The sequence below is a fragment of the Myotis lucifugus genome, unplaced genomic scaffold, assembly GCF_000147115.1.
Source record: "Myotis lucifugus unplaced genomic scaffold, Myoluc2.0 scaffold_99, whole genome shotgun sequence".
Lineage (NCBI taxonomy): Eukaryota > Metazoa > Chordata > Mammalia > Chiroptera > Vespertilionidae > Myotis > Myotis lucifugus.
The window spans coordinates 947,178-963,049 of NW_005871147.1; the positions used below are offsets into that span (position 1 = coordinate 947,178).

At 39.5% G+C, this 15,872-nt stretch overlaps 1 protein-coding gene across 9 annotated transcripts in view; it reads right to left on the minus strand.

The window, feature by feature from the left end:
- The window catches only part of TLK2 (tousled like kinase 2), an 82,420-nt gene that overhangs the window by 44,742 nt on the left and 21,806 nt on the right, over positions 1–15,872 (minus strand). For 7 of the 9 annotated variants that reach the window (XM_023756766.1, XM_023756772.1, XM_023756769.1 and 4 more), the window contains exons 4-7: positions 15,275–15,344; positions 14,220–14,263; positions 13,445–13,540; positions 1,377–1,544 (exon numbers count right to left, since the gene is read on the minus strand). In XM_023756766.1, coding sequence (XP_023612534.1) covers positions 1,377–1,544; positions 13,445–13,540; positions 14,220–14,263; positions 15,275–15,344 — 378 coding nt within the window. The remainder of the gene's footprint in view (positions 1–1,376; positions 1,545–13,444; positions 13,541–14,219; positions 14,264–15,274; positions 15,345–15,872) is intronic. The other 2 variants (XM_023756770.1, XM_023756771.1) reach the window with 2 other exon arrangements.

The window sequence follows — 15,872 nt, forward strand, 5'->3', positions numbered from 1 at the left end:
TTTTAAAATATTTTTATTGATTTCAGAGAGGAAGGGAGAAGGAGAGAGAGAGAGAGAAACATCAATGATGAGAGTGAATCATTGATCAGCTGCCTCCTGCACACTCCCCACTGGGCATCGAGCCCGCAACCCAGACACATGCCCTTGACTGGAATCAAACCCGGGACCCTTCAGTCTGCAGGATGACGTTCTATCCACTGAGCAAAACCAGCTAGGGCTTCTAAGGCATTTTTAAATTTAGAAAGCTAATTTAGGATTTAATATTATTCAACTATTCAGGAATATACAATCATTATTATACCAAAATTCCTTTTATAAACAAAATGGCACCTAACAACACAGTACAACTCGTCACAGACATAATTAGGAAATACTGTATTGTGAGGATTAGATAATGTAGTGTTTTCCACATGTGAATTTTTCTGATACTTTATATATTTATTTTTCCTTTTTTTTAAATCCTCACCCAATGATATGTTTACTGATTTTCGAGAGAAAGGGAGAGAGAGATGTGTCTCTCTCACATTGATGTTCCCATCTCTCTCTCTCCCTCCCTCCCTTCCTCTGTCTCTAAAAATCAATGGAAAAAATATCCTTGGGTGAGGATTAACAAAAAAAGAGAAGAAGAAGAAACTTAGATTATAACTGGAAAGAATGAACCAATAAGAGGAACACAAATTTTATCAAACGGTGACTTCAGCTCTGAAAATTGTCCCTAAACATGGAAGCATGGGGCAATGGAGCTTTCTCTTGCTTTATACATCCTTGGTCACAAACACTTGGTAGGTCACAGAAACCAAGAAAGTAGAACTTTCTGAGTCAAATTGTATTATAATTTGGCAAATAGGTCAAACTTTCAAGTTCTTGTTCTTCAAGGAAGGAGAAAGAAGCAAGCTGAAAAGAGCAAACAGATAAATATTCCTGGAAAAAGTAAACATAACAACACTCAGAAGAGTTGAGAGAAGGCAAGCATGTCGGTCACCCAAATACCAGAGGTGAAACAGCTTGTAAGCATGCTACGGAACCCCTGACTACATGCTACAATTTTACTGACTTGAATATTGCTTTAAATAAGTGATGGCTGCAGTTTGGAAATTTTACTTGTTATAAGTTCTTTGGTTGTTATGGAATTTTATCTATATTTTCTTTACTTTGTCAACCTAAGATCGCATTTTTCTCCCCACAGTGTGTTCAGACATTAACAAAACAGTTTTTCTCTCAGCCCTGTGAACCCAGGGAGACTGAGAAGAAGCTCACCACTACCTCTAGAAGTGACAGTTAAAAAGGTCATCCTCTCTCTACCAAATAGTTATTCTAACTTCATCACGGAGCTCCAGGACAACAAGGGTCTGCATAAACTCAGGCTCAGTACTCACTGAAACAAAAGTGAAGCAGAGGCCAGCTCCCCTCTGTGCCAGCTGCTCTGTGTCGAGCCGAGGTTTTGCTAGCATTACTGACATCAGGGTTGGCAGAGCAGACTGCTCCTCCGATACCTCCTTTGCAGCGCTGCCATCTAAACCATAGAGGGGCTGTTCTACTCGTCGCTGGAAAACATTAAAAAACACACAAATTACATGAGAAAGAAAATCTGATATTGCCAAAACATGCAACAATTAAAACAGTTACTGAATATAATAATGATTTTAAAAAACCAAATACCTCTGAAAACAAATACGGAGAGCATAATAACATTATTGGATTATAACCTAGCTATCAACCTGAATTAATATCTTACTCAAATTAAGCAAAACTACATTTTAATGGTTCTATATTTACTCAACTCTGAATTGGCAAGTTACTCTGTAGAGTTCAATAAATCAACCTCATAATACCCTCAGTCCTACAAAGGAAATGTTATTTCTATCCTGTAGGTAAATGAAGATTAAGATATTTGTTCCCTACTTTATAGGTAGAGCTTATTTCACTCTTAATCCTATTCTCAGCACACTATACTTAGATGCAAAAAACAGCTGAAATAAATATAAGCAAAACAAGCTCCATACTACACTAAAAGAATAACATACCACAATTATGTATGATTTATTCTAGAAATGTTAAGTATGGTTCATTATTAGCAAATCCACTAATGTAATTCAATACATTACTGTCAGAAGGAGAGGAATCAAGATTCGTCCCTTTATAGATGACCCCGCAAAAAAAGTCCACATTATTGGGCAACTCCTAAAAAAAAAAAAGACCTGGTGGCTCAATGATTGAGCATCAACTTATGAACCAGGAGTTCACAGTTCGATTCCCGGTCAGGGCACATGTCCAGGTTGCAGGCTCAATGCCCAGTATGGGGTGTGCAGAAGGCAGCCAATCAATGATTCTCTCTCATCATTGATGTTTCTATCTCTCTCCCTCCCCCTTCCTCTTTGAAATAAATAAAAATATATTTAAAAAAAACTATAAGTATCCATCTTTCGTATAATGAAGTATTTTTTTAGAAATTAACATACATAAACTTAATGGTCCTATAGTAGAAACACTATCATTAATGTTAGAAATTACATGGAATTAACATATTAATATCACAATCATTCAACATTTTTATAAAAGTTTTGGTCAATGTGATAAGGAAAAATGAGGTAAAAATACTGGAAAATAGTAAAGCATCATTAAAAAGTATCATTTTTGGATGATATAACTATTCACAAAGGAAACCAAGCAAACCAACTGAAAAACAAAATAAGAGTTCAGAAAAATGGTCATATATAAAATAAATAGACAAAAATCAATACCTTTCCCATACACCAACAACAATTGATTACAATCAGAATATGTAATGGAAGAAAAAGCAGACTTAAAATTTATGCAGATTATACATAAAGAAAAACTAGAGCCCGGGTGGTGTGGCTCAGTGGTTGAGCATAGACCTATAAATCAGGAGGTCACAGTTTGATCCCAGTGACATGCCTGGGTTGCGGACTCAAGCCCCAGTGTGGGGCATGCAGGAAGCAGCCAATCAATGATTCTCTCTCATCACTGATGTTTCTATCTCTCCCTCTTCCTTCCTCTCTGAAATCAATAAAAATATTTTTTAAATATATATATACATTTTTTTTTTAAAAAGGAAAAACTAGAGCTTCACTGACAAATACAGAAGATTTTACCTAAATGAAATTGCAATATTATGCTTCTGGATTCAAATTTTACAGATGTCAAATTCCTCTAAAAACCAATGCTTAGGGCTTTTTCTTTCTTTTTAGTTTTGTTTTTCTTTTCCTATTTCACAAGAGAGTGTGGTGATGGTATAATTATCATCTGGGTTCCTTCTTACTCTCTTTTAGGGAGGTGATTTTTGTGGAACTTCACAAATGAATTCTGAGGTTCACTTAGAAAAATAATCAAAATTAGCCGTATAATTTTTAATACGGAATATCTGGGAAATTTGACTATTAAAACATATACAAAGCAACATTAACTAAATCAGTATAATACAGAAAATTCAGAAAGCAACCCATGTAATATGAATATATAATTAGTGATTAAAATATATTTCAAATTAGTGGAAACTTATTAAAAAGATTATAGGATATTTGCAGATATTAGAAAAAAGGAAAAGAAGGTTGCTTCCTTATCTATCTACTAGAGGCCTGGTGCATGAAATTCGTGCATGGGGGGGGGGGGAGGTTGTCCCTCAGCCCAGTTTACGCCCTCTCACAGTCCGGGACCCCTCGGGGGATGTAGCAGTGTGCCAAGCGTCAGGCAGAGAGGAAGAAGCTTGAATTGGGGCCGGGCGCCCATCTGCTTGTGCTCATCCCAGCCCGCTGCACCTGCTGCCACCACTCGGTAGTGCTGCTGTGGAGTCAGGAGAGGCTCCCAACGTGGCAGCTGCGCTCACCAGCAGTGAGCCCGGCTTCTGGCTGAGCGGCCCTCCACTGACCACCATGGGGCAGCTCCTGCGTTGAGCATCTGCCCCCTGGTGGTCAGTGCACATCATAGCGACAGGTCGTTCTGCTGTAACGGTCGCTTAGGTTTATATTATATAGATTAGAGGCTCGATGCATGAAATTCGTGCATGGGTAGGGTCCCTAGACCTGGCCGGCGATCAGGGCTGATCTGTGGGGCGACTGGTAGGGTGATGGGGGGGGGGGGCACCTGATGCACCCACCTTGGCCAGGCTGGCACTGGCCACGCACCCTGCCGCTGCCCAGTGGCCTCCCTCTGCGGGGCGACTGATGGGGCGATCATGGGGGCCCCCACTGGCACCCGCCTTGGCTGGCCTGGGGCCTGCAGGCTGGGGGCAGCTCCTGCATTGAGCATCTGCCCCCTGGTGGTCAGTGCACATCATAACAACCGATCATTCCACCTGTCGTTCCACCATATGGTCGATTTGCACATTAGGCTTTTATTATATGGGATGTATATAAAAGGCTAATATGCAAAGTGTCCCCACGGGAGTTCGACCAAGAGTTCTATTGCTCGCTATGACATGCACTGACCACCAGGGGACGGTGCAAAAAAAGGAAGGCCCCGGCCGGTGGCCGGGGAAGGCAGGCCCCAGTCAGCGGCTGGGAGCCAGCAGGAAGGCCCTGGCCAGCAGCCAGAAGGCCCCGGCTGGCCCTGATTGCCGGTCAGGCCTAGGGACCCCACCTGTGCATGAATTTCATGCACCAGGCCTCTAGTATCATATAAAGTTTATAAGAACATACAAACAAATTCTTTTATGACTTTCTAGTGGTGAAGGATATTTTAAACATGACATTAAAAATACAAACCATATAGGAACATCTAAGAATAATACAAAGACAATAAGTAATAAAGGAAAAGACATTGATAAATTCAACTACTTCAAATTTTTTGACTTCTGTATGGTGAAAGTCAACATAAACAAAGTTAACAGACAAAATTACAAACAGGAAAAAATATTTACAATATAAATGATGAGTTAACAATTTTAATAAATAATGTACTCCTACCCATCAGTAAGAAAAAACAAGTACTCTGAGAAATAAATAGACAAGGGACCTGGACAAGCATTAAAAGAGAAATCCAAAGGCCATCAAATATATGAAAAAGTGTTTACTATCAGTAATTAAGAAATGCAAGTTACAACAAAGCATTTTTCTCACTGACAAAGATTATAATGACAAAATTCAGTATTAGAAGGATATGTAGAAACTAAGACTCTGAAACTGCTAATAACCAGAAAAGTGAGCGTATTCTTTGACTTGGGAATTATACTTCGGAAATTTATCAAAAGGAAAAAAATGTGTAAGTACAAAGATATGTATATACAAGGACATTCATTACAGTACTACTTATAGAATATAAAATGTTTATAGGATATTGGTTAAATAAATTAATTACAACTAAAATAAGAAAATCTATCACATGAACATACATGCTATATAATAAAGAGCTAATATGCTAATTAGACCGGACTGCGGAACGACCTTCCAGAACGACCTTCAGGAATGACCAATGGGCGGGGCCGCGGGGCCATGAGGCAGCTGGGCTGCAAGGGTCAAGCCCCTTGCACAAATTTCATGCATCGGGCCTCTAGTGTATATACATATATGGCCACTAAACTCTTTAATAATAGCGCTTTTGGAGGGGACTTTCTATTTTACCACTTCTGAATTGTTGGATTTTTAAAATATGTATATATCCCTTTATCAGGAAAAGCTATTTAACATTTTCATTTTAGAAAATGAAAATAAAATAAAATAACCAAAATGATCCTGAAAAAGGAACTCTGAGTAGAGTCCACCTCGTTAAGACCAACACTCATAGCTCACCAAATGCAATGGTTTAAATTCAAGTCCAGAACACTTGTGACACCCATTCATAACAATATTCTCACTAGTTGGGTGAATGTATCTCCAAAGCCACAATATTCAAATTAATAATTCTATTATGTACTTAATAAGTATTTGCCAAAAGCTGATATACAGTGGGGCCTTGACTTACGAGTTTAATTCGTTCCGTGACGGAGCTCGTAACTCAAATTACTCGTATGTCAAATCAATTGTGAACGAGTGAGACATGTGATGCTGGGCTGATGTTGTGGCGTTCACTGTGACGTTCGCTGCGCCAACTAGCGGTGGGGTATCTGAAGCTGGCTCGTAACCCGAATTTTAGCTCGCAACTCAAAGCAAAAAATCGCAACTCAAAGCAAAAAATCGGCTGAGAGACGGCTCGTATCTCGAAAAACTCGTTAGTCGGGACACTCGTAAGTCAAGGCCCCAATGTATTTAAAACTATATCTGGAAATAGAGCAGGCTACGATGTTTGAACCAACCACCTTCCCTTAGAAAACAGGACAAAACGATATTAAAACCATCAAAGACTTGATTAAAATAAAAGGGATCAACCAGTGTAAAATCTAAGGGAAATGAGAAACAAGACAAGTAAAAGAAGCATCAAAGTCACATTTGCCCTAAGGGTACCTGCAAATCTCTTTTATTTCTATTTCTAGTGCATCCTAGTGCTAAGCAAAAGTCAGACAAAAGCCCACCCAGTTCAATAAGGAAACTGTTCCCACTTCAAGCTGGGCTTCTGAAGGGCTAGTAGACACTCCTAGAAGAAAAACTGACCCTACCCTAAAGGAGCTGCAAAGTTGTCAATGAAGGGACAGGGCTTCCCTGAGAAATGCTGGCTCAATTCAAATCAGTATTGCCTGGGTGGTTGAGACAAACAAACAAAATAAATAAAACAAATACACAAAATGCTAGCCATAAATTCAGTAGTTTAAACCAGTACTGGATTAGTACTCTAGGCCAAGCACGTCAAACTCAAAGGCTAACATGGGCCAAATAAATGAGGCATGTGGTCCATGGGCCACGAGTTTGAAATACTTGCTCTAGGCATTTGGAAGAAGCAAATATTCTCTCTGGAGAAACACATCTTTATCCCAGCTCTCAAAGAAATTTCACAAATAATTTTTCAAGAATAAGCAGAATGATGTAAAAAAAAAAAATGAAGCACAAATAAATGAAACCCTGCCCTGGCCAGTGTGGCTCAATTGGTTGGGCATCGTCCCATGCACCCAAAGATTGCCAGTTCAATTCCCAGTAGGAGGTGTGCAGGAGGCAGCCCATTGATGTTTCACTTTCACATCGATGTTTCTCTCTCTCCCCCTTCCTCTCTCTCTCAAAATTAATTTAAAAATCTTTGTTTTCTTATCTTTATTATAGAGAGTATTACAAAGGACCCCCATTGCCTTTAGCTACCAGGTTCTCACACAGCTCCAGGCCCTCACCATGCTATTGTCTGTGTCTATGGGCAATGCCTATCCTATCTAATAATAGACAAACATGGCAATTAACCATACCTCTGCTACGCTTCCCATTGGCTAATCAGCAGGATATGCAAATTAACTGCCAACAAAGATGGCGGCCGGCAGCCATGCAGCTGAAACGAGCAGGAGGTTTGCTTGCTCCAGTGATGGAGGAAGCCAAGGTTCCCCGCCTGCCGCGGCCCAGCTCTGAGCTCCGGATGCAACAATGTTTCAATTATAGAAGCTAAACAAACCCCAGATACCTGCTTTCTGCCAGCATCGGGCTCAGAGCTTAGAGCGCCAGTGATGGCAACAGAATTTCAATTATAGAAGCTAAACAAACCCAGATACCTGCTTTCAGCCAGCCACGGCCTCAGAGCTGGAGCCGGCTCTCAGCTCCAGTGACAGCTATAGAAGGTAAATAAATCCCAGAAAAAAAAATAAAGAAAAAAAAAGAGGCTGGGAGTTTCAGTCGCCCGCCAGCCTGAAAACGGCCCTCAGCCCCTCACCCAGACTGGCCAGGCACCCCAGTGGGGACCCCCACCCTGAAGGGGGTGTGACCAGCTGCAAACAGCCATCAGCCCCTCATCCAGGCTGCCCAGTGGGGACCCCCACCCTGAAGGGGGTGTGACCAGCTGCAAACAGCCATCAGCCCCTCACTCAGGCTGGCCAGGCACCCAAGCGGGACCCCCACCCTGATCCGGGACACCCTTCCGAGCAAACCAGCTGGCCCACACCAGTGCACCAGGCCTCTATCCAATATAGTAAAAAGGTAATATGCAAACTGACCCTAACAGCAGAAAGACTGGGAATGACTGGTCACTATGACACACACTGATCACCAGGGGGCAGATGCTCAATGTAGGAGCTGCCCTCTGGTGGTCAGTGCGCTCTCACAGGGGGGAGCTCTGCTCAGCCACAAGCCAGGCTGACGGCTGCCAGTACAGCGGTGGTGGTGGGAGCCTCTCCTGCCTCCTCAGCAGCGCTAAGGATGTCTGACTGCAGCTTAGGTCTGCTCCCCGCTGGCAAGTGGACATCCCCCGAGGGCTGCCGGGCTGCCAGAGGGATGTCTGATTGCCATCCTAGGCCCAATCCCCCGGGGTGCAGGCCTAAGCCAGCAAGTGGTCACCCCCGAGGGGTCCCAGACTGCAAAAGGGCACAGGCCGGGTTGAGGGACCCCCTGTCCCCGAGTGCACAAATTTTTGTGCACTGGGCCTCTAGTCCTATATAATAAAAGCCTAATATGCTAAGTGTCTAGTCCTCTGGTCAGCCATTCAACCAATCAAAGCATAATATGCTAATGATATGCTAAGGGTGCTCAACTGCTCGCTATGATGTGCACTGACCACCAGGGGGCAGATGCTCCAACAGGTAGGTTAGCTTGCTGCTGGGGTCTGGCTGATTGGGACTGAGCAAGACGGGTCTGATAGGCTCCGGAGCCCTCCCACGGTCCCTCCCCGGCCCTGATTGTGCACGGGTGGGGTCCCTCGGCCTGGCCTGCACCTCTCGCAATCTGGGACCCCTCAGGGGATGTTGGAGAGCTGATTTTGGCCTGATCCTGCAGGCCAGGCTGAGGGACCCCACTGGTGCACGAATTCGTACACTGGGCCTCTAGTATGCATATAAAATCTTTGATTAGTCTCTTCGGCACACCCCCTTTCCCTTTGAGATTTGTCAGTCTTTCATATAGATGTCTCTCTCCCTTCTTCTCTTTCTAAAAATCAATAAATATTTTTAAAGAAAGAAATGAAGCCCCAGGCAACAACTAGGAAAAACAAGAGACAGCAGAAACAGATTTATAAAAATTTCAAATACTGAAATTATCAGACACAGATTATAAAATAACTGTCTATTACAGGGGTCCTCAAACTTTTTAAACAGGGGGCCAGTTCACTGTCCCTCAGACCGTTGGAGGGCCGGACTATAGTTTAAAAAAAAACTATGAACAAATTCCTATGCACACTGCACATATCTTATTTTGAAGTAAAAAAACAAAACGGGAACAAATACAATATTTGTATTTGCATGTGGCCCGCGGGCCGTAGTTTGAGAACCCCTGGTCTATTAGATTTAAAAAAAAAAAGACAGGCTTGGAAATACCTGCATGGAAATATAACATGAGGCAAAAGCAGATTTAAAGTTCTTCATATGTAAAAAAAAAAAAAAAATGCAGGTTATGATTATTACAATAGCTTTATTAAAAAAACTCTGTTTTTGTGTAACTGTAAACCTACTTTTGCCCTACCCAGTATATGAACAAAAACTAATTCACTGGGGTTCATAGCAAATCAGATACAACAAAACAGAGAATCTGGAAACAGAAAGGCAAGAAACTATCCAAAATGTAGCACACAGAGACCAAAAGAAAATAGAAAAAGAAGCTAAGGGGCATGGGGACAAAGTAAGACAGTTTAACATGTCATTAATTGGATTTCATAGGAGGATAAAAAAGAGAACAGAGATAATATTTGGAGGCAATGGCTAATAATTTTTGAGAAATACTGCAAGACACCAACCCACAGATACCAGAAGCCCAATAAATCAAAAGCAAGCAAAATAAAAGGATGCATCATAGTGAAACTGAAGAACACCACATATTTCAAAAGCAGCCAGGGCAAAAAAGAGCAGATACTTTCAAATAAATAAGTAAATGAATGCTATTTTCTCAACAATAGCAATGGAGCCAGAAGATAATGATAAACTAAAAAAAAATTTTTTTAAGTGCCAGTATAGAAACATATACAGCAAAAACATCTTTCAAGAATAAGGGGATAGTAAAGTTATCTAAGCAAACAAAAACCTAGAGTTAACTTAACCACCAGCAGATAAAAAAGAATACTAAAGGAGTAATTTGGGCAGAAGGAAATGACCTTAGGTGGAAGGTATAAGAAGTCAAAAGGAAAGAAGTACAAAGAAAGATTGAAAAAAAAAAAAGTGACAGTATAAAATGATAATGTTTTACAAGGCTAAAAAAAGGCAAAAGAAAAACATACCACCATCACCAAATGAGTAGCAGGTAAATTGAGTTAATGTTCTGAGGTACTCATTTATTTGGAAGGAGGGTAGTTACTAGTAATATGAAACTTTGCCCTATTAAAGACATATGTGGTCATTTCTAAGAGAAACACCAAATAGGATCTAGCTACTAGAAAAGAAATAATTGAAATGATTTAAAAAAAATCAATCCAAATGAAAGCAAGAAAGAAAAAGGCAGATAAACATTTAAAAATTATACAACAGGTAGAATAAATAGAAAACATTAAATGTATTTAGGATAAATGTTGAAGTTAAAAAGATTTTTAGAATAAAGGAAAATTTCAACTATATGATATTGTCAGATACACTGAAAACATAATAATGACAAGTTGACAGTATAAAATGGAAGTATAGCATACAACGGTTTGGTTATATTAAATATCACATAAACTGCATTTAGAGCAAAAAAATCACAAGAAATGAATAAAGGCACTTAATACACAGAGCAAAATTTTAAATATAGGAAGAAACAGACAACTCCTCAAATTATGAAAGACGTGATAGATAGTAACTGATAGAACAAACAGCCTAACTGATAGAATGAGAACACAAAAGATTTAAACACTGATTAAATATCATGTTTAAGGCCCAAACCGGTTTGGCTCAGTGGATGGAGCATCAGCCTGTGGACTGAAAGGTCCCAGGTTCGATTCCGGCCAAGGGCATGTACCTTGGTTGCGGGCACATCCCCAGTGGGAGGTGTGCAAGAGGCAGCTGATTGATGTTTCTCTCCCACTGATGTTTCTAACTCTTTATCCCTCTCCCTTCCTCTCTGTAAAAAATCAATAAAATATATTTTTTAAAAAATATCATGGTTAAGGGTTCCAGCCAAGATGATGGAGAAAAAAATAATAAAAGCACATAGTACTATGAGCTGCCCCCCCCCCAATAAAATAAAAAACAAAACACATAATGATTAACAAAACTGACTTAATGACAAAGTTAAACTATTTTGTTTAGGGATGTGTACATGAATGATCAAACCGTAAGGAATAGGAAATAATCACAAAAATTAGAATAGCAGTTGTTTCTAGTGTGTATGTGTGTGTGTGGGGGGGGGGGGGGTTGTGATCAGGGAAGAGCACATACAAGTTTCTAGGAAGCTGGAAATCGTTTACTTCTTGACCTAACTAACAATTACATGAAGTTAACTTTATAGTGATTTCCTGTAAGCATTTTTTGTGAAAAACCAGACAAATATTTTAAGCTTTTCAAGCCATATACTCTCTCTACCATATATTCTTCTTTGTCTCTGTAACTCTTTAAAAACCTAACTCATTCTTAGCTTGCCAGCTGTGGGCTGTAGTTTACCAACTCTTGCATTAAAATGCTATTTTATGTACTTTTTTTTTAATCCTCACCCAAGGATATATGTAATTTTTCCATTGATTTTTAGAAAGAGTGGAAGGGAAAGAAAGAGACAGAGAGAAACACTGATGTGAGAAAGACACATCGATTCGTTTCCTCCCGCATGCCCGACCAGGGCCAGGAGCCTACAACTGAGATATGTGCCCTTGACTGGAATCGAACCCGGGACCCTTCAGTCCACAGGCCGACCCTCTATCCACCGAGCCAAGCCAGCTAGGGCTGTTTTATGTACTTTTGCTTAAATTAAAAAAATACAAAAAAACTACTGGGGTGGGGGTGGGGGGGCTAAAGTAATTCTTTTTTTTCAATGCTTATCCAAGGATATGTTTTTTTATTGATTTTAGAGGGAGAGAAAGGAAGAGGGGAGGGGGGAGGGAGGGGGAGGAAGAAACATCAATGTGAGAGAGAAACATCAATTGGTTGCCTCCTGGTACTAGCCCTAACCATGGGTCAAACCCGCAACCTGGGTACGTGCCCCAACCGGGAATTGAACCTGTGACACCTTAGTGCACGGATGACATTCCAAACAACTGAGCCATATGGGCCAGGGCACTAAAGCAATTCTTTATCCATCTATTCTAACGTTTCAAGATCTTGTATACCCACTGTGTGCCGAACACTGTTTTGGGGTGTTAAAGACTGGAAACTGAACAAGGTATTATCTTGCCAAGATATTCCATATCAAGTAAGAGAAATAATTAAAATAATTATACCTTTATGTAAAGTAGTAAGTACTGTGATAAATGAAAACAGCAGTAAACAAAACAAAGCCAAGCACTTGCTCTCATGGGATGAACATTCCAGTGGGAGAAGATGGGCAATAGATAAATCATATAGTTAAAAATTAAAACATATAACTTATAAATAAATTAAAATGTATTAAAACTACACTACACACCAATTATGATGAATGATCTACAATAACACATAACAATATGGATGATTCTCACAAAAGTAATACTGAAAAAAGGATGCCAGACACAAGAGTGTATACTGTATGATTCCTTTTATACACAGTACAAAAACAGGAAAAACTCATCTATGCTGTCAGAAGTCAGGATAGTAGCTATTCTGGATGGCAGGAAGAAGTCTAATAACTGGAAGGGAGCATAAGGGAGGTTTCTGGGGGGCTGGTAATAACTTCATTCCTTGTGCTAGTATAGTTCGTGAAAATTCAGTAAGCTGTGGGGGCCTGTCCTGTGCGTTGTGGGATGTTTACCAGCATCCCTGGTCTCTGCCCACTAAATGCCAACAGTACCATCCCTCCGCCCCTAGTTGTGACTAAAAATTATGCCAACGTTGGCAAATGTCCACTGAGGAGCAAAACGATCCCCTGGTTGAGAACCACTAACTTGCTATAATGTTTTTAAGACCTTCAGATCTCAAGGCAGAAAACAAACCTATCTCAAATTTGTATAGCATTAGCTTCTCTACTATGTCACTGATTAAGACTTGAAAATAATTAAAATGCCAGGAGCTGACCAAAATTTTTTTTAAATATACTTATAGGAACATATAAGTTTGTCAAGGATAAAAAAACTACTGTTTGGATAGGAAACCATTTCCTTGACAGAACACTGAGCTGTAGGCTTAGAAGGAATTTATTATACTGAGAATAGAGTTAGCTCTTGTAAAATGTTAATTTACTATATATAGATTTGAATCGAAGTGACTGATTCAGAGGTAATATTATGAACTTTTCTCCTTACTGCCTCATTCCTCTTGAGTGATTAATTTAAGAGAAATTTTGCTTGAGTGTTCCTGGGTTTCTTGTCTCCTGCAACAGGTGTCAAATTTCTCCAGGTGAATGCTTACCGGTAAGGGATTGGATAAGGAATGTTGCGGTGAGGATCGTGCAACTGGTGGAACACTTCTGCCAGGGCTGGTTCCTGGCCCGCTTCCCCCAGCAAACTGGCCAACAGGGAAAAATGGATATGAATAATTCAAAACAGTACTATGCTTCAGATAAGGAGAGTAAAAGATTAATACACAAACAGGTCTTAATTATATATGGCCCCTCTAAGTCAATACATCTTATTCTAGAAAGAAAATGCCATGTAAGTCAAATTTTGCTATATTTTCCGTGAGATTTTTAAGAAGGAACTCCAGCAGAAATGTACCAAGAAAACATGGCTAGAAATGGTTTTGAAAAATATGAGAAGAATGTTTTCCCTTCTTGTCACAAAATACATGAAGCAGAAATATAGTGGTCTAGTGGATGCTAGTGTCTTCTTTAGTAACCACTGACGATGGGTCAGTGAGCTCACTACGTGTCCCACTGGACTAAAGAGAAGAGTCCAAGTTACTCAACTTCAATCTTTGTAAGACATGAAACCCAGTCTGGCCAAGAAAAAATCACCTCATTTGTGAATTTTTATATCATCACAGACAAGATACATCATAAACAAATTTAAATTCAGAAAGCCAGCAGCAGTTTCCTCTTATAGAGAGAAATCGGATGGCATAAGACTGATGAAGATGGGAAGGGCAGGAAAGCATAGTGAAGGAAAAATATTGCTTTTTAAAGCCTTAAATGAAGCAAAATTTTATTTAAAAATAGATTTCTCTTCCCCCCCAAAATTTAACTTACCTCAAAGTAATCACTAATTTTATGTCCCCTAGGTGTGCCTTTCCCTGAAAATGAAACCAAAGTAAGTATAGTTTTTTCAATAACACACAGGTAAACTATCAAGCACTAAAATGTACTATGTACTCAATAACTGCATACATTGTTATCAATTCAAGTGCTGGTTTTACTTTTGACAAATGAGCCAAAATACCTAGCTCATAAGGACAGGGAGCTTCCTCTATATAAAGAAAGACTGAATAAGCAGAGAAAGACCTTATCACAGTTTGCTTCCCTTTAAGATTTGTTAATCTTTCTTTATAAACACTTTTATGTCACAACTGTGAATCAAAATAAAAGTAATCTATAACCCAAACCCCCAACTAAGAGAACGAAGAATTCAAAACAAACTCATTTAAAGTAAAGGGTTTATTCTATTTCACAAGACTTTGTGACCTTGTCATTTTGGGAGAATTCCCCCTCTCATCCCAAAAGTAAAAAATTAGTAGATTAAAAAAACAAGAAAAATTCAAATAGACTGGGACTTCTATTACAGGAGGCAAGGGAGAGTGGAGGGGGAGAGCCAAACCATTTATTCTTTCTTTATATAAAGATATTTGGCATTAGAATGGTCACATCTATAGATTTATTCCACTGAGTGCCAGTGTCCAACTAAATAATTGATATGGAAAAAGAGTAGGTGGAAAGGACAGCCAGGTAAGTAAAACCATTTCTGAGCACCTATTATTAACAAATCACTGATCTAATGCATAGTTGAAGCTCCAGTATAACCTCTTTTCTGTACAATAGATGTTCGGCCTAAAGAAAAAAACCTGTGGCCAGAAGATCGTTAACTTACAACAGGAAAAACATGAGTCCCCAAAGAACTGACACTGTATTGTCAAGTGTATATCAAGTGGCAAGTATATAATAAACATCATGATATTCCCTTAAGGTACAACATCTCCTTTGTTAGGAATCCCTGCATACAAATGAATTATCTAGTGTGAGATGGAAAATTCTATCTAAGTACAGTACATAAGAGTTTAGTATTTTTATTGGTGTGAAATTATTACTACCTTGGCTAGTTTCATATGGTTCAGCTTTTCTTTTCCGGTTTCTCTGGTCATTCTGTTTTTTCTCAGGAGTCTGTTAAATACCATATAAATCACAATTAGCATTGTGTCAAATTTTTCAGATTATGAAAATTAGAGAGTATGAGAGTATATACAAAATATAAAATTTATAAGGAGATTTAACTGGTACAGACAAGTCGTAAATCAGTGTCCTGTTCTTAGAGCAGGGTCATGGAAAGTATAAGGTCTGGAACCACATCATCTATACAATTCTTGGCAAACTGCTTAAAATATCAGAGCTTCTATTTACTCGTCTGTAAATCAGAGTTGCTGCAAAGCCTAAATGAGATATTTTTATAAAGCACAAATGTAGTACAAATATCTAGCATACTGTAGGCTTGCCAAAATATCCTAACAGCTGCTATCTACTTTATAAGAGCTTAAATCCAATTCTTTTTCCAAAAAGGATAGACCTGCATAATCAATCAACTGGCTCTAATTTATTGAAAGTTCTGTCAAAATGCAAAATAGGTAGCTGCAGACTTGGACCCATATCCATGCAGCTGGGTTTTTTGCCTAAAAAAAAAAATTCTTCAAATTC